This window comes from Myotis lucifugus, unplaced genomic scaffold, assembly GCF_000147115.1.
Source record: "Myotis lucifugus unplaced genomic scaffold, Myoluc2.0 scaffold_1, whole genome shotgun sequence".
NCBI lineage: Eukaryota > Metazoa > Chordata > Mammalia > Chiroptera > Vespertilionidae > Myotis > Myotis lucifugus.
Genome location: NW_005871049.1, coordinates 18,933,285 through 18,960,528, shown reverse-complemented (window position 1 = coordinate 18,960,528; position 27,244 = coordinate 18,933,285). Strand labels below are relative to the sequence as shown.

Here is a 27,244-nt window from a genome sequence, read left to right as displayed (position 1 = left end):
AAATTCTTGTTTTTCTCTATGTCTAATTTCTCAAAATTAAAGAAAAAGTCTTTCAAATCTGAATTTTACATAGATTTCTCTTTATTTTAACTTATTTCTTCACCATAGCCCTTTTCTCTATGGATTATTTTATATATTTTGCTGATTAAATATCATCTGGTCTATACTTTGAACATTTATCTGATTGACTTTTAAATATTCCATATGCTACTATAGCCATGACTTTTTTTTTCTGATAGATTATTTCCATTGCTTTAAAAGTTTGAATTTTATGTATTTTTTTTATTTCTAGGACACTTTGAATATTTACATTTCAATATTAAATGATTCCTTTTTAAAAATTTGAATTAGGCTTTTATGCTATTTTTAATTTTTTTGATGCATTCAATGCTCTGACTACTAAAAAGTAACTTTGTATTTCATTTCATAGGTTAAGAGTTAGTCTGCACCAACTCCAACATAGAATAACTAAGCAGTTATTTGAGTAGTGCACTTTTTAAATTTGCTGATACCAGAGCTAGATGCCATAGTGGCCCCAAATGGCACTGTGCTGGTCACCTAGAATGTTGATCAGTACACTTTGAGTGGAATATCCAACAGGTTGTTCTCTAGCTTAAGTTCAAATGTGGAAGGGCAAGAGGAATACTGGCATAAGTGAACATGATACGTAACACATATTAATGTGATGGAATCACTGGTGGTCTTAATGTGACTCTTAAAGTATTGAAATTCGAGTTGACTCTGAAATCCAAATATGAAGTCTTGTTTGAATTTTTAAACATTTCTTGGTAAAGAGTTTCTCTAGAATCTTAAGACAGCTTTCTAGAATTTTCTTGGTAATGTCAGAAATTTTTAATATATTAATAAATGGCATGTTTTTTCTTAATATATTTTTTTAAATTTATTTCAATTTTATAGTGCTTTTAGATGTAAATATATAGGGGATAAAATTCAATTTCAGAGTTGTGTGCTTAAAAAGGCAGTGTGCATGTGTGTTTATTTTAACTGTATCCATATGTTTGTAATTTCTTCCCCAAATCCATCTTAAAATAAAATTTTACAACTTTATTGTTGGTTACTAAGTGTTGTATTGAGTTAAATTGTTTCCTCCTTCAGATTAAAAAGACTAGTTTAGAGAGACTAAAATAGTCATTATTAAATTGAAGCCAAATACTGCATTGTCACTAAGCCAAGTCTGCTTTCCTTGACCTTTATTTCTTTTCTTTATCTCTTTCTTCCTTTCATTGAATCTAATGTGTGTATCTGTATTCTCTCTCAGATGTACTATCTCTTTCTCTATATATAGCCATAAAATCATGCAAGTATGCAATAGTTGGCACAGAAAACAATAGAATACACAACCTGTTGAAAATCTTTTCATAATATTTCCATTTGGAAATCCATTAATAAATTCTCTAGGTAATATTTGAGATTCTGTTTATAAAATATAAATAATGTGGTTTTACTAGAATGTCTCGAGGTATTTGCATAGTCTTTTTTATTGCTATGTATTTCAACATCTGGAGTGCTGCCTGCTGAATTCAGGTTTTATTATAGAAAGTAGTTATAGGCTATTTACAGAAATAATTGGGAATTGATGAATAAGAATGTTACATAATAAAGGAAGCTTTTTAGTAGAAATGTTTAATAGAATGTTTTATTCAATGGTGGACTGCTCTGTAAATGTAGAAGTATATTTCTTAGCTGCATCCCACTGAATTATGTTGACTTAGATGGCCATTCATTCATTAAGTGAATTGAGCATCTACTATACATCAAGCCCCCAGAAGCACAGAAATATGTGGCAGTCTCTGGTCTCGAGGAGATTTCCAGTCTAATTGATAAGACAGAAATGAAACCAGTATTTAGAATGTTAGCTAAGTTGGTAATATGCACATTGCTCCAAGAGCAACAGGGAGGGACAGCAACAGTTTGGATGAGAGTAGGGAAGAGATTTCCCAAAGAATGAGAAAGGGGCAACCACACAGGGAAAAGGAAAAGAAAACAATATATACAAATGCAGTATGACACATTACCTCTCACATTATAGAGTATGAGAGGACAGTGGCAGGGGATGAGACTGGGAACATAGACAGGAGCTAAGTTCTATTACTCATCTTAATTGAGTAGTTGGTAACATCTGTTAAATGCTTGCTTAACCCTAGCCAGCCATTGTGTTTAAAGGCTTTTGTGTGTATGCTGTAATAATAACATCAGATGCTTACTGATAGCTTACAATGTGTCAAGAACTGTTCTGTCTTATATTAACTAATTTAATCTTCACAACAACCCAATGAAATACCCACTATTATTACCACCATTTTAGATGAGAAAACTAAGGCATAGGAGGTTGAGTGACTTGCCCAAAGTCACTTGGCTAATGTGTGAGAGCTAAGGTTTGAACTGAGGGGTCTGATTCCAGTCTGCATACGTAACCTTGTGCTGTGGTGCCACCCCAGGATAAGGAATTTGGATGGAAAGATTTTTACTAGAGAAGTTACATATTTAAATTTGCAACTTTAGGTTTGAACATCTCCTTGCAAGTCTAGTTGTGTTTAACCCCCACCAAAGAAAGATGAGGCTACTGACTAATGTTTATAACTTTTGGTCATTATAGAATATTTGTTCTCAGTGTAGTTTCGTAGTAGAGGTAAATAAAATAAAATAAAATAAACTGCTTAAAGGCAAGAATACTCTCTTATTTTTCATATGGCCTAGACCAGGGGTGGGCAAACTTTTTGACTCGAGGGCCACAATGGGTTCTTAAACTGGACCGGAGGGCCGGAACAAAAGCATGGATGGAGTGTTTGTGTGAACTAATATAAATTCAAAGTAAACATCATTACTTAAAAGGGTACGGTCTTTTTTTTTTTAGTTTTATTCATTTCAAACAGGCCGTAGTTTGCCCACGGCTGGCCTAGACTGAGCTCCTTTAAGATGACAGAAGGCCAAATGTGTTAATAATTATTGAAGTTAACTAATGGGTACATTGGGATTCATCATCCTCTTCCATTGCAAATTTAAATGTTTAAAAGGTAACACCTGGCATTAAAACTCTCTAGGCCAGTGATGGCGAACCTTTTGAGCTCGGCGTGTCAGCATTTTGAAAAACCCTAACTTAACTCTGGTGCCGTGTCACATATAGAAATTTTTTGATATTTGCAACCATAGTAAAACAAAGATTGATATTTTTGATATTTATTTTATATATTTAAATGCCATTTAACAAAGAAAAATCAACCAAAAAAATGAGTTCGTGTGTCACCTCTGACACGCATGTCATAGGTTCGCCATCACTGCTCTAGGCAAAGGAAAGTTCATTAAAAACAGTTTAGGCATTTGGTAGCGTTCATTTGGCTACCCTATTACCAATCCCACTTCCTAAACCTCACACCTGTGTGTTTCCTGTGATTTTTTTAAACCTCCCTTTGAAATTTTCTGTTGCTCTATACAAAGGGGTAGAGCAAAAAGAGAAGAGAGAGTGATAGGCAAAGTTACTTGAGGGGCTCTTTTCAATCGCACATTTCCCCCAGGACTTCTGACTTGGCCTCACTGCTTTGGTGAGACACTGGAGTGTTGTCACGTCCCTCAGGTGTGTGAGCTGAAGAAATGAGAATCACCACCTTCAGTGACATCTTTCAGAGCTTCCCTGAAAGGCTCTTTCGGTCTCTTGGTAATAGTAGCTGTCAGCCTTTGCATAACACAGCCCATCCTCCCCTGCACGCCTATTTTGCCCTCAGGAACTGTGCTCATCTCTCAAGCTCGGTTTTATCCCATACGACCCTAGATGAGGCTGAGAGTCTGGGGGAACTTTCTATATAGCAGACACTTGGTAAACTTTTTTGTTGTGTGAATACTAGGTGCAAGGTACTGTTCTAACTGCTGCACAACTCTACAATATATGTTATTCTGACCCTTACATATAGTTGTAGAGACAGACTAGTAATCTATTAAAAGTTAACTTTACAAGGAAGCCCAAATCAAGTGTGTCATTGGCAGTGTGAACAGGCTGTAAGATTTGGGAATGTTCACCACCAAGGCAGAACGTAAACAGGGTTTGCTAGAGATGGGTAGGTCTTAGCAAATTAAAGATGAGGGCGGCCAATCTAGGAAGGGCAGTGGTGTGAGAAATGATATAAGGTAGGCATGGCTGGTTATATTTGTGGAAGAAAATGAGCCTCGCTGAAAAGGAACACTAAAAGGGAGTTGGATGAAGGAATGAACATTGGAGAGGTAGGAAGACCTTCACTGCCTGGCATCAGGCCTTTACTTTTCAAGTGCTGGGGATCAAGTGAAAACATTGATCAAGGGAATATTGCATAAAGGAAAGTTTGGGCAAACTCGGTGTACATTGAAGGAGGAAACTAAATGGAGACCATTGCCATAGTCTCAATACCTTAAATTATAAGGAACCTGGATTCAGAAAGGAGTGATGAATATGAGAAATTTTATAAAAGAAGTGATTGGGTCTGCTGACTGCTTATATATGAAAGAAAGAGGTAACATTTTTAAATGGCAGTAAGATTTTGAGCATTAAAAAAATGAAAAGAGGAGTCTAACCCTTGACCGGAGAATGCTGGAATAACAGTAACATATTTTAGATATGTTCGTTTCAGGTGTGCTGAGACATCCACGAGTATGCATAGACGGGCATCAGGCAAAAGTGTAAGTGGGCACATCATAGAAATCAATGGTCCTCTGGTTTTAGATTTGGAAATCGTCCAAACAGAAGTAAGGTTTGAAGTTATGACAATAGAAAAGGTTTTCAGGACAGAAAGTTTAGATTGCAAAAATGGGAGCACTAAAAGAGAACTCGCAGTGATGAGTTCATTTATGGCTGAGAAAGAGTAGAAGTCAGCAAAAGACAGAGTGGATGGTGGAATAAAGGAGAAACAGGCTACTATAAGGGCATTGAAGCCCCAGAAAAAAAGAGTGTGGACTGGGGGTGATCAGCAGTGGAAACTGCTTCCGAGATCAAGGTGAATAAAAAATGGCCGGTGAGTCTTAGAAGCAATGAGACGGATCTAGAATTATCATTTGATAATATAAAGTGTGACTATAAATATTTGGGTTATAGCCATTGCCTTACAATCTTATTCCATACTTTTCACATTTGAAGAAGCTCTTTATATTGTATTTTTATTACCAACAATTCAAAAGTTAGTCAAGAAAAAAAGCATTTGTGTCTAAGAATTCTATAATCTTTTTAGTTGTCTTGAGGACTTGGAAAGAGAATTATTTTTTTTACTTATGTTGGATAATATAGCTTGTATTCTGTTATGGAGACAAGAGACAAAATAATCAGGCCTCGATTTTATATGACATGAAAAAGTCTTAAGCTTAAAGCACATACAAGAATCAAGCAAAGAATGTGTAAATAAGGGAACAACAAATCTCTCTCTCTCTCTCTCTCTCTCTCTCTCTCTCTCTCTCTCTCTCTCTTCCTCTCAAATTAAAAAAGTCTTTTCCTCAAAGAGGTCAATAATGTGCAAATTATATTAAAACTAGAGGCCCGATGCATGAAATTTGTGCAAAGGGCTCAGCCCTCGCAGCCTCAGCTTCATCCGGAAGGTCATCCAGAAGGTCTTTCCGCTGTTTCCGTCAGGTCTAATTAGCATGTTATGCTTTTATTATTATAGATGTTAAGACTTTAAGTGTTTAAGAGAGGAGATTGGTATTTTTTTAAGTTTTCTCATCAATATTTCTTTTATTTCAAAAGTGTTAAATACAAAGCAGGTTATGTAGTATTAAGACCAGTTACATTAAATATACATCTATAATAAAGGTTTATATGTAGTAATGTCTGTATTCTTAGTTTCTCTATAGTAGTTGGCATTGCTGACCACTCTGTCATTGGAACTCTCTTTGTCAGCTTCCGTATCATCCTATCCAGCTCCTCACTACCAACCCCTCCTCTCTGTCTCCTCCATATTGTACCATACACCTGAGTTTGCTAGGGTTCAGCTCTAGGTCCGTGTGTGTGTGTGTGTGTGTGTGTGTGTGTGTGTGTCTTTGCTTTCTGCAGCTTAACCAGTGGGTTTCTAACTGTGCTGCAAAGCCCTAATATTTCTCAGAATCGTCTCTGGAGCTGCTGAGGAAGCTTAAAGCTTCTTCCACCTTCTAAGTAGAACAGCCTTATCTCTGTGGGTTTTTTGTTTGTTTTGTTTTGTTTTATCTCTGTGTTTTTCTATGTTGGAGTTTCATTTGAAAAGTCATTTCTGCTGCTTCAAACTACACACGTATATATCCACAGTGAGAGCAAAAGACCATTGACTTAAACTTTCCTTGTACGAGTGACACCCAGATCAGTGCCCCCATCTTTCACCTCAGAGCCAGTCTTGGGCTTTTCTCTTGCATTGTGCACCTCGACCTGGAGAGATGGCTATCACTGTCACTTCAGATTCCACCTCTGACATAAAATGTGCTGTCTTTCTTCTGCCAAACTAGTTCTCCCTAACAGAAATCTGTATTTCCATTCATTACTTTACCACTCTCTCAAATATGCAAGTTCAAAAGAAAGCAGTTAGTTTCACCTCTTTTCCTTTTTGTCATTGCTCAAAGTCATCAGTCTCCAGGACCTTTTGATTTTTCCTTGGGTCATGGTTTGCATATTCATCCCTTTCTTCCAAATACCACAGCTTCCACCAGGATTAGGGCATGTAATTCCTTATGTTTTAGATTGCTCTCAGAACCTCCAAAGAGATCTGTCTCCGGGTGCTTAACTCTGCAGTGTATTTTGAAACCTCAATCCAGATTTCAGTTTCCTGAAATAAAGTGTTCATCATTATCATCATGAACTCCTGAAGTATTTCTTCCTTCCCTATTCTAGCTGTGTTAAATGGGGGTCCCACTGAGCCCCACACCTAATAACAACATAGCATTTCATTTAGTGTTTTATATGTGCGAGGTACTGTGCTAAGCACTTTATTATTTTATTTAATTTTCCAAATGATTCTATGAGCTGGGCGTTATTGTTAGCTCTGTTTTATAGATGGGAAACAGGATTAGGCTACTTGTCCAAGGTCACACAGCAGGTAATTTGTAAAGTCAGAGTTAGCTCTCTGAACCATCCGACAACATAGGACAAGTGCAGAAACTGCCTGTTCTCTCGTCCTCTTATAGGGGAAAAGGCATTCGGGCTGTTGGGCAGGGACCACCAAAGGCAGTGGTCAAGGGAAAGGGCACTAGCTTTGCTAACTGCTCTTACAGAAACATAAGGCTCACATTCATAAACTCAGCCCCCAAATCTACATATCATAAAATAACAGTGCTCCAATTTTCATCTTTGTGACTACTTCTAGGCTTCACGTTGCCATTTTGTTGTATTTTTTCTTCCTCAACCTCAAGACTGTCCTTGATGTTGATCATAAATTGATTTACGCCCATCAAAAACAACTTAAGATGCAGTTCTGAAATGGTCCTAGACTCTGTTCTTCACTTCCTATTGGCCTCTTTTCTTGTTTCTAAAGTCTAGGCCCTGTCTTATATCCCAGCCCTTGCCTAGCCACACTGCTCTACTGATTGTGTCTGAACAAACTTGGTGCACTGCAATAATGATGGTGATGATAATAGAGATAACCTTATTAATTCATTCATTAGATTGTAAGCTCATGTTTTTTTGTGCTTAGTCTTATCCCCAGGCCCTGCCATAGGCCCTTACAGATATGGAGAAAGGATAGCTGAATGGTTGAGAGTATGAGATCTAGAATGAAGTTGCTTGCGTGCCAGTATTGAGCCTGCCACTTAAATACTGTATGACCTTGGCCATGATATTTAAGTTCTTTGTGCATTATTTTCCTCATCTATAAAATGGATATAACAAAGTACTCACATCATGCAGTTTAAAGATGAAATGATATACTTGTAAATCACTTAGAAAAGCTTCTGGTAAATAGTAAGTACTAAATAAAGATTCATTATTGTTGTTGTTAGTAGCCCTCAATGAATATTTGTTAACGGCATAGTATTGCACATCTAATCTGTACTAAACATTTTGCTATATTTTTTCATTTGTATCATTTAATCCGTAATATAACACTATGAAATGGGTACTATGCTTACCCACATTTTACAGGAGAGAAAATAGAAACTGAGAGAGATTAATTAACTTACCCTAGGTCACATAGCTTATAAGTGGTGTGCATTCAGGATTTGCACCGGTCTGTTTGACTTCAAAACCCAGGCTACTCCACCATACCCCTCAGCCTTCACAGAGGTGCTTCCCAGTCCTTACTGCCCACACAAGTCACAGAGCATGCCTGAACTTCCTGGACTGAATGCATCCAACTATTATTTAAACATCCAATTACACTTACCCTGTTTCCTATATTAGGAAGACATTCTTCAAACATTGAGACCTGTCTGTGCACATAGTTGATGATCATTGAATGCATAAATGAGTGAATTGCTCATTGTTTCATACACGTTCATTGTAAAAGGTTATTAGTGGTATTTTCTTCAAATAAAAAAAGGAAATTATTACTGGATAATGATTATATTTTCTTGTTTATGATTTATTAATTTACTACAGCCCTGCAGAACATATAAAAATTGAAGACCTGTTTTCTTAGGGTTTAAAAAAACAACATGATCAACATATAATATATTCTCTTATGAATCTGGGGTGTTCTTCATCCTGTTACCCTGGAAGTTAAGAACACTGACTGGGGAGATGTAAAAGTAGTCTTTATTTATCTCTGCTTCCCCCTCCCCTCACATACAGCATAGCATATATTCAACCAGCTTATGGATCCAACAGTGAAGAAGACACATATAGTCCTTACTCTTGTGGGCCTTGTATTTCAGTGGGAGGAATCCAATATAAACAAGTAAACAAATAAAATAATTACAGACAGTGATGGCATCTGGCATTTCCTAGTTTCCCTGCTGGGGGAGTCGTTGGTGATGGGAAGTGAGTGTCTGTGGAGGTGTGCAGGAGAGCCTGGGAGGGGAGTGCCTTGCACAGGGTGCATGCACACAGCTTTCGAACAGGGCACACACATAACACACACATGTTTAGTTTCTGGTTTAACCATCACATGCTTGGATGCAACATATGGCTTTTACTTTGTTGCTTAGCCACCTAAGTTCAAAGAGACTGTCAACAATAATGCTCTTCCTATGGCAAAACTAATAGCATCAAGCCATTCTCACAGGTGCTCTGTTTCTTTCTTCCTCCTTTCCACTGTCCAGGATGAAATGGGGCCTAGAATCAAAGCCACAATGGGTTTTCTCTATACCTGTAAAAGATTAGCTTTAGTCATCGGGGATGATGCAAGCAGCAAAAAAATGCAAGAAAACAGAAATGAAGCCAAAAAGGACAATTTCTGATTGTAATAGCTGGTTTCTGTTTCATATCACTGAGCGAGATGAGAAAGTTGTGCAGGATTTTACAGGAATGGCTCCCACAGTCCTGCAGGATGACCTCACCCTCAATGCCCTTGCCAGGTGCTCAGCCCCACTGTGGAAACACAAGGCTGATTTTCAGCATGAAACAAGCCAGAAGTATGGAATGACATTTTCAGGTGACAGTTGTGGTTCTATTGCCTGTGATTAGCACCTCTTAACCCTCCAACTTGCCCATGCCTTTTTCAGGCTGTTGAAGCTCAAATCCGAAGCTTTGGACAGACGCCTTCTCAGCTACTCATAGAGCCCCATCCTCCCCGAAGTTCCGCCATGCAAGTGGTAAGTGGTGCTTTCACTCTCCTCGGTTCTCGCCTCTTTGAGACCACACTTGACATCCTTAATAGTCTTGCCTTGTACTTGAGATTCTCCACCACGCCTGGGCCTGTTCTCATGCGATGCTTGTTAACCTGCTAACAACCAGCAGAGGATTTCGAGTGTCATCCAGGAGTCTCTGGGAAAGCAGACTTTGCTTCAGTGCTCTGGTGTTTCATCCATTCGTGTTTTGTGTTACAGAATTTACAGGTTTATAACCATCACGTATCCTCACATAGAAAAAAAAAATCCAGACATAGGAATGATTTGTTTTCTGGTTTGATCCTAAGAGTTTCTAGATTAGTTTTGTTAATTATATTCTTTATGTCCCAGTATGTTTTTCATTTTGGGGATTTTAAAATGAATCCTAATATATAATATATTGTTGCTGAGAGTCAGGGACCCGAGGGAGAAAAAAATAATGGTTTGGTGTACCCCACCATCCAAAGCTTAGTGGCGTAAAACAGTGATCTGTATTTCTTGTGATTCTGAGGCATTTCTTCTGCTCTGCTCATCCTGACCCCCTCACACACTGCTTGGGGGGTAAGAGGGCAGGCTGAGATGTCCGGGCCTTTCTTTCCATGGGGTCTTTCATCATCAAGGACATCTGGAAGGAGCAGGTTCCATCAGAACACTCCTGCCAGACTTCTTGGAGCTCACTTTGGAACTCGCACATCACTTATGCCACGTTCCACTGATCAGAGCAAGTCAGAGGCCTACCCAGAATCAGGAGCAGGGAAATCGACTCAGTCTGCAAAATATGTGCTTATTCTCCTTTTAGAGTTCCTGAAATTCCAGGGGTTACATTTTTCAGTGATTAAAGGAAATAATTTCTTTAAAGAACAGACTATGGGTATTATGCTTTTTTCTTAAATTGTCCCTCAACAAGATTGTTTGTTACTGGTTTAAATCAAGAACATGAAATATACAATCTGTTTCCATAAGTACAGTGAATAATTTGAGATAGATTCTGATTCCATGTTGTGGTGCAGAGGTGGCAGAATTTTGACAGGTTCTAGGAAGGGGAGTGTAGCAGCCAAGAGGGGAGAGATGAATTTGGTCCCTTCTACCTCTGGCTCTTTTCGTTTTTCTTTCTCTTTCCACCTTCTTCTTTGTATCTTTCTCCCTTTTCCCTTCTTTGTCATCATCTTTCTTCTTCCAAGCCTTTTTTTCTAGTTATATGAATTGACGATTGTAATTAACAACAAGCATTTAAAAATTATTTGCATCATCTTTTCCAAGTGTTTTTAAACAGGTGAAATCAGATATAAATGAACATAAAGGATGACTTTAGTGAGCAGAAGACTACACAAAAAGTGAACATTTAGCAGGAACAATGGGAGATAATGACATAAAAATAGTAATAAAAAACAGTAAGGATGATTTATGTTTGGGGTTTGGAATTAGTTTTAGTAATAGCTTGTCTGTGAGACTCAGGCCGTGGTGCTGGCTGATGGAGGCCCTGCCACTGGTCTGTTGCCGTTCTGCCTGGGTTACTGCTCAGCCGTGGTCACTGGGGCAGCCAGAGTTCCTACTGCCAGCCTCCCTCTCCGGCAAAGGGATCACTGGTTCACGGGGCAGGTCAGCTTCACTGGCCCTGGGGTGGAAAGGCACCTGTTCATGTGAGGATGGAAGACCATCTCTCCCAGGGGCTTGATCCTCTGAATTGAAAACCTGAACTCCTTTTCAGACACGTGCAAATTGTGTTTTTCATCTTACACATATCTGGGTGGGAAGGAAAGGTGTGTTAGAAAGAAACCAGAGTTGTCAACAGTATGTACACTGAATCTGAGAAAATTGGGTGAAATGTGCCTCATTGTTTCCTACTTCTGCCTCAGACTCAGCTCACAGACACGCCCAGTATGAGGTGAGGTCTGTTTCCTCCTCCCTGTTTCACCAGTTGTCCTGCCCTGGGTGGCTTTTGCCATCATGGCTGACCAGCCCTGTGTGCTGGGGTTGCTGCTGCTCCATACTTATTAGCCATGGATGTGATGGGGCTTGGAGAGAATTTCCTGCTCTTTGCCCACATTGGTGGCTGAAGTCAGGATGGACTGTAGGAACAGGCTGGAGGGAGGCCCCATGTAAGAATGCGGAGGACAGTTCCAGGGGTGGCTTCTGCGGCTTCTTGTCTAAAGTGGCTTGTCCTGGCCACGTGGCCAAGAGTTGCCACTATAGTCACTATGTAAACATTCCTTCTACACGGTGAAGATTTTTCTATGTTTTCTTAAGGGCATAAAATATTGGAATTATTCGACTTGAGTCTAATTGATTTACAGTATGAGCTGTTAAGCTCAAAAATACGTATCAACTTCCTTGCAGTGAGCTTTATGATGTATGTTGAACTCTGACTTTCTCAGAGTTTATAAATTGACTTTCGTAAATATTATTTAAAAAACTACATAATTGAAAAATAAAGTTTGGCAGTCTGAGATGACGTTCACTTCCTTTCCCAGGACGTCTTCATAGCTAGTTACATTTTGTTTGATGTTGCTCTTTGTTTCTCATTTTTACCCAATTTCCCAGAATTCCTTAAAACTGTATAAAAGATCCTTTGTATGACAGAGATTACTTATTGATTTCAGAGGTTTAAAAAATAAAAGGTACAAATGTTTATTGTTTTTAGTGCCGTACAGATGAGTTCCCCCATCAACTATCAGTGCACCCCAACACACACACACACACACACACACACACACACACACACACCCCACACAAGATATAACAGAAATTAAAGCCACGGCGTGCTGCGTTGAGTGCATGAGCCATAATATACACCAGGTGTAGTAATTAGCAGGCACAGGAAGGCTGCCTATTTGTCTGGTGTTGCTGCTGTTGCTGTATCCCCCTGTGTTTTCACACCATCAGATAGTTGGATTTAATTGAGGCCACATCAGATGAGGCATTACTGACACCTTTAATTGAATGAGCATCCAGGGAGGATTAACTCATAATATTGATTGGCTTTTAGCCACTTGCTCAGAAGGGTGTCTGGGTAGCTTATTAGTTGCCTTTATTTACACCTTTCTGCAAAGAGTGCAAATAGGAATTCTTAGTGCAATATGTTTTTCTAAGTACTCTTAATAACTTTTTTAAAAGGACTGATAATAAAAATGCAAATGTACTTAATTTTTTATTAGCAGTTCTGAACAAATACATGTTAAATATATGTGCTTACACACATTTACATATACCTGGTGTTTTGAAATATGGCCATAGGAAAGCAGCCAGAAGCACTTCATCAAAGCGTTTCAGTTCTGAATGATACTAATCAGCTATTAGAAAATAGACACAGTAGAAGAGAATTGCTGAAAATGTACAGTGCAATTACTGCATGGGAGCCTGCTCCCCCGAAGTATAAATAAAGCCAGTAAATCAGAGTGGGGTTATATATGTCTTGGATTATGACATATGGGTTGTAGGAATGTTCTAAATCCTTAGTAGTCTTCAAGATTTATTTCGTTTCTAGCTATTAGAACAGACAGTGTTTTGTGTGACATTTTTAATTACTTTCTGCTTTTCAGAAGAGAAATCAAAGGTTTTGAGTTTCAGGTTTTTTTTTACCAGAGGGACAGGGGCATCTAGGTATTCCACTTTATTCTTAGCTGCAGCAGAAAACAGTGGCATTTGCATTATAATAGGGCAGTGTTTATGACTTGGTACACTATATAAATATATTGTTTTTACAAGTATATTTAATTATGCATTGCTTTGAAACACTTTTATAATTAAGTTTGTGTATTATATTTGTAACTTATTTCTCTACTGAAATAATACATGCAAGTTGCATAACTATTGTTTATAAATATATATGTTTTAATTATCTCTTTATTTAGTTGTCAGAATTTTCATGCTAACTCAACACAATTTTTGATGATCTTTGGAAATTACCTTGGCTTGCTTTTGTGCCTATTGCCTATTCTCATTTTTTTAAATTTATTTTTTGTACTTGACACATATTAGCAATCAGTATGGTTTAATGTGATCCCCAATACTTTTTGCCTATTTGGAATCTAAATCAAATCATTCTTGTAGTTCTTCATGAGAGTGGGGTAGGGAAGGCAGCCAATAAAATTTATTGATTTTTAAAGTGTTTCTGTTAATGTATTGTTCTTTAATCACCAAAAAATTCAACTGATGACATGCATGAAAACAGGCAAATCAAATCCTAACTGCTGTTTCTAGGAGCCTATCTGCTCTCTGTGCTCTCACTTGCAATTGTGTTAACACGGTCTCCTCTTCTTTTCCTGCACCCTTTCTCTTCTCGTTTTTCGTTGTCTTTTCCTTCTTGTATGTCTGGGTCTTGTCATGCCCACTCAATAGTATCTCCTCCTGCAGAGCCCATTGATGTTCACAGACCAAGCCCAGCAGGATGTCATCATGGTCCTCAAGTTCCCCTCCAACTCCCCTGTCACTCACGTGGCAGCCAACACCCAGCCTGGTTTGGTGACTCCTGCTGTGATCACAGTCACCGCTAACAGGCTATTTGCTGTGAACAAGTGGCACAACCTTCCTGGTAAGAAAAGAAACATCATTATATAAGGCATGGTAACTGATGAACACTGGATAAAGATATTGTAATATCTACTCAAATATATATCTCAACAATTAAGCTTTTTAACTTTCAAGCATTATTCAGAATCAAAATGTTTAATAGTGTGAAAGGCTTAAAGAAGTCCCATATGAGGCATATAATACAAATGTTAAAACATAGACTATTCTTTGGCATCTGGTGGTTTGTCTTTATTCCTAGGAGATAAATGCTATCTATATATATAAAAGCCTAAGCGACCATTACGACCAGACGACCGAACGACCGGTCGACTGGTTGCTATGACGTGCACTGACCACCAGGGGGCAGACACTCAATGCAGGAGCTGCCCCTAGTGGTCATTGCACTCCCACAGTGGGAACACCACTTAGCAAGCTTACCGAGTGGCGACCGCAGCAGGCACAGTGGGGCTGGGATGAGTGGAGCAGCACGGGCTCCTCCCCAGCCACCTGTGCTTGGCGCACTATTACATCCCTCAGGGGATGTCGGACTGCCAGTTTCAGCATGATCCCCACAGGCCGACATCTCCCAAAGAGTCCCAGATTGTGAGAGGGCGCAGGCGAGGCTGAGGGACCCCACTGGTGCACGAATCCGTGCACTGGGCCTCTAGTTTCTAACATAATATTTTAATATAACAACATTTCTATATTATGTCTATAAGTTTTATACATTTATTTATCACATGTTGCCTTTTTTCCACTTATTCATTTACTGAGTAGACATTTCTGATCCTCTACTATGTGCCTTTTGGTGTGTGACATGGTAGTATTGTGTGGATGATAGAAAAAAGAATACTTAAATTGTCTGACAAAAACCTAAGTACATTCTCATCTTCCATTCAGTGCTGAATAGTTATGGTAGCTGACGGAAAGGTACTGAAGTAACCATTAGAATCATAAACCATCAGAGAATAAGCGACATTAGAGTTCATCTAGTCCAGCCCCACATTTCTCCCGCGGAGACACTGAGCCGCAGGGAACTCTGCTCGTTCAGTGTCACGTGGGCAGTTAGTGGCAGGGCCAGGTTTGCACTCATGTTTTCTGACTCAGACTTTATGATCATCCCTCTGTGATTTAGTGCCTCTCATTAGAACAGGAATGTTTGGATCTGGATTTAGCACTGTTCTTTTGGCCACTAGTTAGAAATTCTTTTTTAAGAAGGAAAATCAAGTCCTAGAGATTATAGGCTTTTCCCCTACAAGCTATTGTTTGTTTGTTTTCTTAGCGAGGCACCGTGTTTTTAATCTAAAAAAAGTTATATGTGTACATTTCTGAATTTCTTCCTCATCACAAGCTATTGTTTAAGGTGGGAAGTTTTTAAAAATAGATTTTAATAGTCTGTTAACTTGTCATTAAATCTGTAAAGTGTAAAAGCACTGCTCATTTTAATACCTGAATCGTTTGCAAATATATATATATAGTTTTGAACAAGGGCCTTATGCCAAATTAAATGGAAGAGTTTTTATAATGGGATAGAATTGAATTGACATTCAAACAAAAATTTGGCACACTGACTATGCTCAGTAAGGTACCCATGATGAAGAATCTGTGTTGGTATCAGAATTTATTAGAGACAGAACATTTTTCTGGCCATTAGAAATGAAATGAATGCCAATATTTGATTAGAGAACAGATTTCAGAAAAAGTTCAGAAGGTAAAAATCAAGGCAAACATTGTTCTTCAAGTGAACTTATTTTAGAGAGGTAAATGTGTATGCAAATACATACTTACTAGAGGCCCAATGCATGAAATTCGTGCAAGGGGCTCGGCCCTCGCAGTAGCAGCAGCAGCAGCGGCTGCCTCGGCCCTCACAGCCCCGGCTTCATCCGGAAGGTCGTCTGGTTGTCCGTTCTAATTAGCATATTATACTTTTATTATTATAGATATTTTGGGACTAAAGATTATAATTTTATTAACAAATGTGATTTTTGGAGTCTCTAAATGCCACTCATTAGAGAAAAACATGCCAGTGGGGTGTTTATCAAATGTGATAAGAGGATTTGCCTACTCTTTGCAGTTACCCTTAGAGCTGGTGGAAGCCCCAGTGCCTGTGACATCAGGGCCACCATGGTGCTTATCCAGGGTGGCTATTGGTGGCGGCTCTGAGAACTTCTTCAGTTTAAACAGTGACACCATGTGTGAGGAGAGAAAACCTTTCCATCTGCTGGAAAGCCTTAATTGTTCTCTGCCCCATCTTTACTTTAGCTTAGCAAAGAGCTCAGCCAGAGTATCACCAGGTCCACAGCTGGGACTCAGTGTGGGCCCACTTGCTAAGCACTGATGACCGAGCTCCTGACTCCCCTTTGGAGCAAGCCCATTTTCCTGACTGTAAAGCTTCTTCCTTCATGCTTGGTTGTCAGGTGTCCTTGTCCCAACTTCCAGCTTTTCTATAGAAATGTAAAGTGGTGTAGGGGCAGCTTCCCTGTGCTAATGTGCCCTTACTATTCCCAGCCCCGTTCACCTTACCGTAAGACAGTAGCTTGGGGACTGCATATATTTTGCCAATTCTTTGCCTATAATTCTCCCCAATGAGGCTGCTTTGTGCCTGTACCTTGTGCCACTCGTGGTTTCTGTCCCCACCTTCTGGCTTTACAGTATGACCCAGCAACTCTTCACCAGATAAACACAAAGAATGGTAACATGGTAATACCCAGGTGCTTAGCTTTCCACAGTGTGCTCTCTAGTTCTGAGCTATACCAGTAGCTGCACCTAAAGAAATTAAGCACCCATTTTATTAAATCTGTGCCTCCTTTCAGGTATAGTTACATAAATCTGGTCTTTCATCCTATCTTGTGCTACCTTTACCTGTCAGGATGCCTTGATTTAAAGCACCAGTGGGGAACCTTTTTTCTGCCAAGGGCCATTTGGATATTTATAACATCATTCATGGGCCATACAAAATTATCAACCTAAAAATTAGCCTGCTGTATTTGATCAAACATTTAATTAACTCACTCGTATCGCCTTGGCAGGGCCAGACCAAATGATTTTGTGGGTCTTATATGGCTCACAGGCTAGACGTTCCCCACCCCTGATTTAAAACGAATGTCAAAAATCCCTAACAGTTTTCTTCAATGAATATCAAATTCATATTACACTATTGGGGGGTGGGTATTAGATTCTGTTTCTTTTCTGAGAGCCTGTGATTTCCACAGCTTGTTGATTAGACTGCTGGCTCCTATCATTTATTTCAGTTGTGTCTGAGTCTTGATTTAGAAAAAATATATATCTTTACCCTTCCTTCTCATTTAAAAGCCCTTGCAGAACCTCCAGGGGGAAAAAAAATCAGCTAATGTTTATAGAACATATTCTAAGTTCTAAATACTGTTTTAATCACTTTACATGTATTCCCCCAACAACCTTAGGATGTAGATTCTGTATTTAGGTTGAACCATATCAAATTGCCATTTTTAATCAGTCAATATGTCAGGTATTGGTAATTTCATGTGGTTTAGCCTAATAAACGTGTCTAACCCATGGTACAGATTAGGAAACACACAGGGACTACATAACTTGCCCAAGGTCACACAGGCAGTCAGTGGCAGAACGAGGACTTGAGACATGACAAAGATGGTTGACTCCTAAACCTTTCACTGACAGTTTGGTTTTAACGTTTCTGAGGCCAGATTCTCCAGGTGCTAGTGTTGGTCGGCACTGGTGTTACTGGAAGTAAATGGCACTGTTGGCTACATCAGAGGCTGTGGTACACTTTCCCAATCATTCCCTGTCTGTATGTGTCCTGTGATTTCTTTACTGGCAGAGCCAGTCATCAGCAAAGAAAATATCTTCAGCAAAAAAGAGTGAGTCCTATGACTTCCTCTCTCCAGCTATTTTAATTTCTTATAAACACTCAACTATAATTTTTTGAGTGCTATTATTGTACTTAGTTATTTTACCTTCCAAACATCCTTGAAAAGTCGGTATTTACTAACAGGGGAAATGGTGACATAATAAATTTAGAATCTAGTGCACTCATTGGAATGTACCCCATTTTTTCCCCAGCCCCTCAAGGACAGTCAGAAAGACTTCCTAAAATCAGATGGTTTTTAGCAGAGCTCTAATACCCACCAAGCAGCTTAGAAATGCTTGAGTCTATAAAAGGCAGATACTAACCAGGGTGAATGGCTGAGTCATTTGGGGAAAATTATTTGGAAAAGGGCCCAGCACTTAACTATCAGAATTATAAAGCTGAAAAGATCATTTATTCTAAACCCTTCATTTTGGGGTTTATGACTTGCCCAAGGTTGCATTGCTAGCCGCTGGCCCTGCACCTCCTCTCTATCCAAAGACCTCTGCCCTTCACAGGGAGACAGCCTACAGAATCTCTTCTCAATTACCAAAAAAGCATGCCTGAGCCTTTAGAACCGTTTTGAGAATTGAACCAACTATTCTTAGTATGGATTGATTTTTTGTTACGCATTTGCTTCTTGGGGTATTTTAAAATAGAAACCATGGAAATAGTAAATATTAATAAAACTTAAAAAAAACCTCAAGCCTTTAGGAAAATATTTCCGTCAAATGCATTTAACTAAAACATTTATCTGCAGATAGCTTTCTTTATTTTTATTCAAACTTTCAATTGATTGATTTTAAGTGATGGATGAAACAGTAAATGTTCCCTGACGTAGAGCCTTCCCTTTCTCCATCATAAATTGACGTTTTCGTGGATCCTTTGTGCTGCAGCATTCAAAACTGCCTTTTAAAAAGTAACAAAAAAAATAGTATTTGCTACAGTCAGCAGATGGTTGTCACATTTTGTTTTCAGTGCGCTTTACCACTTAATTTTGTTTTGTTGCAGCATCAGAGGTTGCCAGTCAAGCATCTGCTCTAGCTTATGGCCCAGGACTGGAGCCACTGTGATGGCACAGGTTCAGAACAGCACTAATCTAAAATAAATGTTTAATAAGCTCGCCAGGAAAGCACCTGGATTTTTTTCCCCCTTAAATTTCACAAAACTATATAATTTGGGGGTTGGAAACAATTGTACGTAAGATTTGACTTGTGCATTTTTATGTAGTTTATGTATGAAAAATAATGCTTTTTTTAATCTTTTGTGAATTCCAGCTCATCAAGGTGCTGTACAAGACCAGCCATACCAGCTGCCAGTGGAAATCGATCCTCTCATAGGTCTGTCACTTCCTTCTCTCTTTGCGATTCATTAAGCTCTGTATGGTGGCCCTGAAGTGTAGATTACAGTTGTTTTTCACTTGCTGGTTGCTGGGAATGGAATTTTCCTGATAAACCATTTGCATGCAAATTGGAATGCAATGAGCTGTGGCTATGCTGGTATTTCATCAACTCCCCCTCGTTGGTTTGCCTAATTTGAACAGGCCTAGGACGCGTGTCACTGAAAATTAATATGGATGCTGTAATAATGTGTGATTGAGAATGCGCATGAAGTACTGTCAGGATAATATTGGATCTTTTCATCACTCAGACTTGTTGATGAGCAGGAGCGAGGCGCGTTATGATGAATTGGTGCCCCAGTAATGTGATGGAGCTCCTTTGCTAGGGAAATTTTCATAATAACAGTGGGGTTCTTAGCAGCACTGTGTTGTGAAAAATAAAACTGTAGTGCCAGGGTTTCATCATTAAAGGAGATCAATCCTTTCTTCCTGGACCCTCTGTTCATTCGGAGGGGATTAATGGGCAATTGCAGAGCAGTTTCAAAGTTGAAATATATTGCCTAGCCAATGGCAGTGTTAAGATATTCGTATTCATTTTCCTAGGGTCCTACAGCCCAATAAATTGCCATTGGAGGTTAAATTTGTTCAGGGGGAAAGAAAAAGAAAAGAGTAGCAGAAAGAGCCATGGGGATGAAATGAGTCCCGGCAGCAGGTGACTCAGAATGCTTACTTGCTGTTCCGCCTTTTGAGTGGCTCTGTTAAAATTGCTAGTTTTAGTATTCTTCATCCTCATGGGTGGGGATTGCAGATGTGGCTTCACTAAGAATTTAAGCTTCAATATTAAAGATGCTATCCAATAACTTTTAGGATAAGAAAATTTAATTGCATAACTATGGGGTATACTACTATTATGGGTGCTTGCATTATGACTGTCAAATTTCCCTGGCACAAATACATTGTTAGGATTTTAAAGTCTTTAAAGGAAGCATTTGAGTAAGCTGATTTAGTAGTTTGAAATTCAAGATATTCCTTTTGTGTATGTCATCCTTTTTGTGATTAAAACCATTGTTTCACCAGAGAGCTAAATGGCCAAGATTTGCAGATAAACTATCAAGATGAGCTAAAATAATCTAAGCTCTAAACTAAATCATTTATCATTTCCCCAAATATAAGTGGAAATCTAAGAATTATCTATATGTAGGATAAATGCTACTCTTTTTTCTAAATCTTGTTTTACTTCGAGTAGATATGATTTGCCATGTATTGAAAAATTTTTAAATGCTCACTTTGGTAAAGTTTTAAAAGTCAGAAAAATAATAAAGCCTATTTGCTAAGTCATTTAAAGCGTTATTTCTGAAGTATATACTTACTATTTACCTTAAAACTTGACAATAAATATCCTATAGTATAAAGTTCATAATTAAATGAATTTGGCAATTACAACCCATTAGAGCAGTGATGGCGAACCTATGACACGCATGTCAGAGGTGACACGCGAACTCATTTTTTTGGTTGATTTTTCTTTGTTAAATGGCATTTAAATATATAAAATAAATATCAAAAATATAAGTCTTTGTTTTACTATGGTTGCAAATATCAAAAAATTTCTATATGTGACACGGCACCAGAGTTAAGTTAGGGTTTTTCAAAATGCTGACACGCCGAGCTCAAAAGGTTCGCCATCACTGCATTAGAGTAAGCATAGGTAAACATTTTTGGTGAAGGACCAGATAGTAAATATTTGAGGGTTTGTGGGCCATAAGGTCTCAGACACAGGGATTTAACTCTGCTGGTATCACACAAAAGCAGCCATGGACAATGTGTAAACAAATGAGCATTGCTGTGTTCCAGTAAAAATTTATATACAAAACCAGACATGGGCCAAATTTGGCCTGAGGGCCATAGTTTTATTTCCTGCTCCAGATCACTGGTCATCACATTGTTTGCTCTTATATCTCCTAAAATAATTGTTTAAAACCATGTACCTTCCCACACGCTTTTAAGTTGACAGCTGAACAGTTTCATCACAAGTTTAAATAGTTGCAAAGTGTATAAAATTTTAAATATATCCAATAGAATCTAAATATGAAAAGGAATCACAAACATTTTGTTTTTAAAAAATGTATAAAAATCTCTAGTTGAAAATTGTACATTATTTCTTTTTCATCTTGAATTTATATTTTCATTTTACTTCCCCTATACAATTATAACTTTAAAATTTATGGAAAATTAAACATTTTAGACATTATGAAACATAAAAACATTTATTAGAAATATATTTTTAATGAAACAGCTCCTGTGTTCATGGATGAATATTACTTGTTGCTGAATGGGACAGGATTTGTCAACAGTTCTGTTTACTTTTTTTTGTTTTGTTATGGGTGGAAACTCTGATGAATGTCACTCACATGAGCAAATAAATGGGAAAAGAAAGAGTTTTGTTTTAATAATGTCACTCAAATCGTTGAGCTCTTTCTGGGTTATGTGAAAACATTCATATACTGGTCTATTAAGAAATATCATTATGGTCTATCATTCAACAGCCATTTTAACAATCTGTCACTGAAACTTATTTTTAATGATCTATCAATTGACAGCCTGATTAGATACTCCTGCCATTTGATTGAAAGCATTGAATTGGAAACCACCTGCTCTGCAGAATGATTTTGCTACCTACACATTCACTTTTCAGCATCACATTATAGTATTTTGAATCTTCCAATTTTTTGGCTTTCAAGAGGTTCTTACATTCTGAGGTGAAGCACCATAGTAAGATTCTAGGTAGGAGAGAAATATGCCTTAATTTTATCTAGTGGAAGAAAAGCATGCGAAAGGCGAGGTTAGAAAGGAGTCCTTAGGCCAGTGGTTCTCAATCTTCTGGCCCTTTAAATACAGTTCCTCATGTTGTGACCCAACCATAAAATTCTTTTTGTTGCTACTTCATAACTGTAATGTTGCTACTGTTATGAATCGTAATGTAAATATCTGATATGCAGGATGGTCTTAGGCGACCCCTGTGAAAGGGTCGTTCGACTGCCAAAGGGGTCGCGACCCACAGGTTGAGAACTGCTGCCTTAGGCAAACCTGTTTCAGGCAGAACATATGAAAGTTGAACTAGAAGTTGATTCCCTTAAAACCATCTGTGCCTGTGTATCCTTGGGGAAATCCCCAAGGGGTATGCACACCCAAGTTTGAAGACTGCTTATCTAGACAAATAAATTTACCTAATTTTCAGTACATAAAAATGCTTTCAGCATTGAATCTCAGGAGGTATGCCAGAGAAAACAATAAGATAAAAGGAAAGGCAGTTGTGAGATATGTAGGTTGTATAGGTTGTACAGATTAGATAGGTAGGTAGGTGGATAGATGATAGATAGATAGATAGATAGATAGATAGATAGATAGATAGATAGATAGATGTTGCAATGTTAACTTATAAGTAAGCACTTACATGGAATAAAATAATTCATCTGAATGCTCAAGGGGCAACAGCCTTTATTCGTTGGCACTTTGTGGTCATTCAATTCAAAATATGCACATGCCCAGATCTGTTAAGCTCCCAAGATATCACACCCCAAAAGAGGCCAGTATCAAACTTTATATCATAGGAGTAAAAGTCATATAAACACTGAGAAAAAATGGACATTTTTTACAATTTTCATGTGGAATAAAATACTGTAATAACCAGTCTAGAAAGTACTACATTCCTTGTTTTTAATTGCTAGGTTTCTTGGGATTAAAAAACAACTGAATTGTATCCCACAGCTTCACTCCAGTGGGATACTAATGTCTCTCTGTGATACACGGTGATACCCATAAAAGTTCTCATCTGCCAGTAACTTCCCTTTGTGTGGAAGGATGGAGGAACGTTCCCAAACTGGAAACCTGCCCTTTTAACTACTGCTGTTACTTTCTAGCCCATTAATCACCCAAAAGAATATGAATCCCATTATCAAACAGTTACCTAATAACCTTATAGTTAAGTTGTGTAGTCAGACACTAGCAGAATTTTGCAGTATTACACATGTATATGTTTGCCATGTTGTAATGCCCTGAAGGCAGGGAATATTTTATTCCTCTGTGTCCCCAGGTGTTCCCAGCAGAGCACTGGAGAGTATTTTGAACGCAGTTTTCTTCTGTATTATTCTCTGAGCCTTCCATTAAATTGGCCACGTTAACTTAGTTATTATAAACAATGACTATAATATAAATATTTTCCTATTTTTATCAATAATGCATTTATAGTACTTTTAAAACTACAGACTATAATACAAAATATGTAATAATCCGATGCAGAAATTTATTGTTTGTTCCAATTTCTGATACAATCAAGATTCTTTAGCAATGTAAGAATCATTATTTATGTTGGAAAGTTGGTGTGAAATACCCCTGAGATGACTAGAAACAAAGCTTTCTATTTGGCTGGCCTCATAATGCCAAAAAAGGCACCTCGGCGAAAATTCCTTTTCTGATAATGACATACTTGATAGTGTGTTTCTAGAGGATTATTACTCTTCCCGCGTGCTTAATGTCGCTCCGTGTCTGACCTTGTGCCTTGTGACAAACCCCATCTCGGGTGCTCTGTAGCACTTTGAAAACACACTGCCAGGCTGTCTTGTTTTATTGCTTACATAAGGGGTAAGAAAGTGGCCGCGTGCTGTGCTTTGACTTTTTCAATTACAAGTATCTTTAATAAATAGTCGTTCTCCCCTTTCCATACATGCAAGTGCAGCTGTAAACAGGGGGAAGGGGAGTTCACATCTAGTCAAATTAAAGACCTGTTACAGCCAAAGTAGTACAAGATGCTACAATATTTCAGCTATATGACATTTAAATTCTAATATCTCTTCCTTGTGACAAAAAGTTAAAGGTAATGGATTGTCACAACACGAATCCATTCTCATGGCGATAGGTGTAATGAGATTGTCAGAAACACAAACCTAACCATGATGCAATCTGCAGATTGTAATCTAGTTTGGTCCTGCCCAAGAGCTAGAAAGCGTGTTCCGGGAGTCGCACACTCTTTTTAAATTGTAGCATGTTATTGTTTCTTTCCTCTAGGCAAAATTTCTTACTGAGATGTTGGATTTAGCTGCCCACATTCTTCTAGCATTCGGATGTGTTTTCCTATTTGGTTTTTCAAATATTACTATATTTAAAATTAAAGATCAAATATTCCCACCCTGGAACATGCTGCTTCTCCTCCCTCGCCCCCTATCCTGAGCATGACAAACTAAAGGATTTCTTTGCACGTGTGGGTTTAGTAAGCTTATTTTTTTCTTCCTCTGTTCTCATAGCCAGCAATACAGGAATGCACAGGAGGCAGATCACTGACCTTTTAGATCAGAGTATTCAAGTCCATTCCCAGTGCTTTGTCATCACTTCCGACAACCGCTACATCCTCGTCTGCGGCTTCTGGGATAAAAGTTTCCGAGTCTATTCTACAGACACAGGTAACTGTTACTTTCTTCATCCGTGAACTAAAGTTTACTATAAGTAACATTGAGACACTTAGAGTGCTTTCTCGTCTTCTTCCTTCCAAAAATTACACGATTCTAACATTTATAAAATAAGGAAAAGACACTTTTCCCCAATCTACTATATAGTCTACCATTAAGTTAGCTTCAGCATGTTTTTAAGAGGCAGCTTTTTATAGTAGATTTGTCACCCAAGTGATGGTATGTAAATACCATATGCACATGTATTTGCATAATCTTATGACAAGTGCATATGTGTGTGTGTGTATTTTCCCACTTTTGTATTATTTAAAGGATTTTTTTTTCCTTACTGGAAATTCTCATTAGGTGTATTTCTTGGGAGTAGAAATCTTCATCCACCCAATTCTGCATAGAATCTTGCTGAAATCTACACCATCATGAAGAAAAGTAGCTGACTACTGATTTTATATGACAGCTCTTGTTAGAATATAAAATGTTAAGTCTATATATTCATTTGCATGCAGGACAAACCAAACTCACCTCGGAATTATGACAGGAGACCTGATCCAATAAATGCATATACATTTTTGCATCTAGGAAATGTAGAAACATTGAAAAATTTCATGGAGTCTCTTTAAAATATTTTAGAAATTGTTAGAGGATTAAATAAACATGTAGTAAGTATATAGGTGAATATTTAAAAATAATTAAAATGAGATATTAATGCATTAGAACTTGATGGATACTGTGGAAGTACATATTTCAGCTAAAACAAGGGTCTACAAATATCTTGATTTAAATGTTTTGGGAATAGAAAATTCTCTCACTGAATTTTCTAGTTTATTAAATGGTTTACAGCAAGTCATCTTTCAGTCTTGTTAATGATGTTTATAAAATGTGTGAGTCCATTCTTCTGCCTTAGTAAGTACAGTGTATTGAAAAGATAATTGCTGGTATTGAAGGAGTTTGTCCTAAGTGTATTTTGGTGACAGTATTATCACAGCTATGAAAGAGTAGGGAAAATAGTTTAACATGTGCTGTTCCTACAATAAACCCTACAAGTTGTTTTTAGGCAGGATTTTGTTTATGTTTTATTTAATGGAATTGATGATCTAGGGTTTTTTAATAATTTGCATCTTTATTCTGTATGTCCAGAAAGAAAACCTCCTCATTCAAATCCTTATGATTAATTGGGCTTTTATTACATGTTTAGGTCTATGAGGTTGATTACTGTTGAACCTAAAATTCCTCTAGAATTCGTTAAAAATGCAATGGGGATTGATACGTTTTCCTAAAATAGCTGTATAATTATAATGAATTTTCTCTGATTTAATAACAAAATTTAAACCTTTACTTTCACCATGTGGTAATGACAACACTAGCACTATTTGACCTCAAATTGTGCTTCCTGTTTGCACAAATTTTCAGATTAAAATTGCTTCATACTCTTAAAGGTTTTCTTAAAACATCCTTTTAAATTGCACATGGTTTTTTACACATTTTTGAAAATTATTTTTTGAATGTATATGCAGTAAATTTCATTATTTGATATACAGTTCCATTAGTTTGGGCAGACTACAGAGTTCCATAACCACCACCACAAGAGATGTGCAGAGCAGCTCTCACCCCCAGAATTCCCTGTGCTGCCCCTTTGTAGTCAGCTCTTCTCCCTCCTCAACCTCTTTGCAACCACTGATCTAGTCTTCATTTCTAGGATTTGCCTTTTCCAGAATGTCGTATAAGTGCAATTATATATTGTCAGTCTTTGGTTTTGACGTTTGAGGGCTCTTGAGTTTATTGTCCATTCATATCATTTTTAAAAGGCATTGGATATTAATATTTGTAAAATTGACCTTACATCAGTGATTCCCAAAGTGGGCGCTACCGCCCCCCAGTGGGCGCTGCAGCGATCCAGGGGGGCGGTGATGGCCACAGGTGCATTTGGGGGCGATGAGTAACTGCTATTAAAATTTTAAAAAAATTAATTTCCAGGGGCTGAGTAATATTTTTTCTGGAAAGGGGGCGGTAGGCCAAATAAGTTTGGGAACCACTGCCTTACATTATGAAATAGTTACAATTAAGATAATTCTATAGAACTTACAAAATTATTTCACATGCATATTGTTCCAGCCTCACAATAATCTTCTGATACAGGACAGGTGTCCTTATCCCATTTTTCAAATGATAGCCCTCATATCTTTCTTAATATCTTTTATACAAATAAACTCGGATGCTAGTTTTATTTAAAATAATTTCAGTTAGGTTAACTATGTGCCTTACAAAATGTGTACATGACAATAGGAATATTAAATATATTATCCTAAGTTTAGCAGAGAAGCAAGGGGAAAATTGTATGATCAATAACATATAATGGCTTAAAAAGGGGACATCTGTAATACTTTCAACAATAAATAT

The 27,244-nt window shown here is 37.8% G+C and overlaps 1 protein-coding gene across 2 annotated transcripts in view; it reads left to right on the top strand.

The window, feature by feature from the left end:
- LRBA (LPS responsive beige-like anchor protein) overlaps positions 1–27,244 on the top strand; it is a 546,641-nt gene that overhangs the window by 493,216 nt on the left and 26,181 nt on the right. For both annotated transcript variants that reach the window (XM_014455776.2, XM_023754983.1), the window contains 4 exons: positions 9,595–9,684; positions 14,038–14,230; positions 19,330–19,392; positions 24,689–24,844. In XM_014455776.2, coding sequence (XP_014311262.1) covers positions 9,595–9,684; positions 14,038–14,230; positions 19,330–19,392; positions 24,689–24,844 — 502 coding nt within the window. The remainder of the gene's footprint in view (positions 1–9,594; positions 9,685–14,037; positions 14,231–19,329; positions 19,393–24,688; positions 24,845–27,244) is intronic.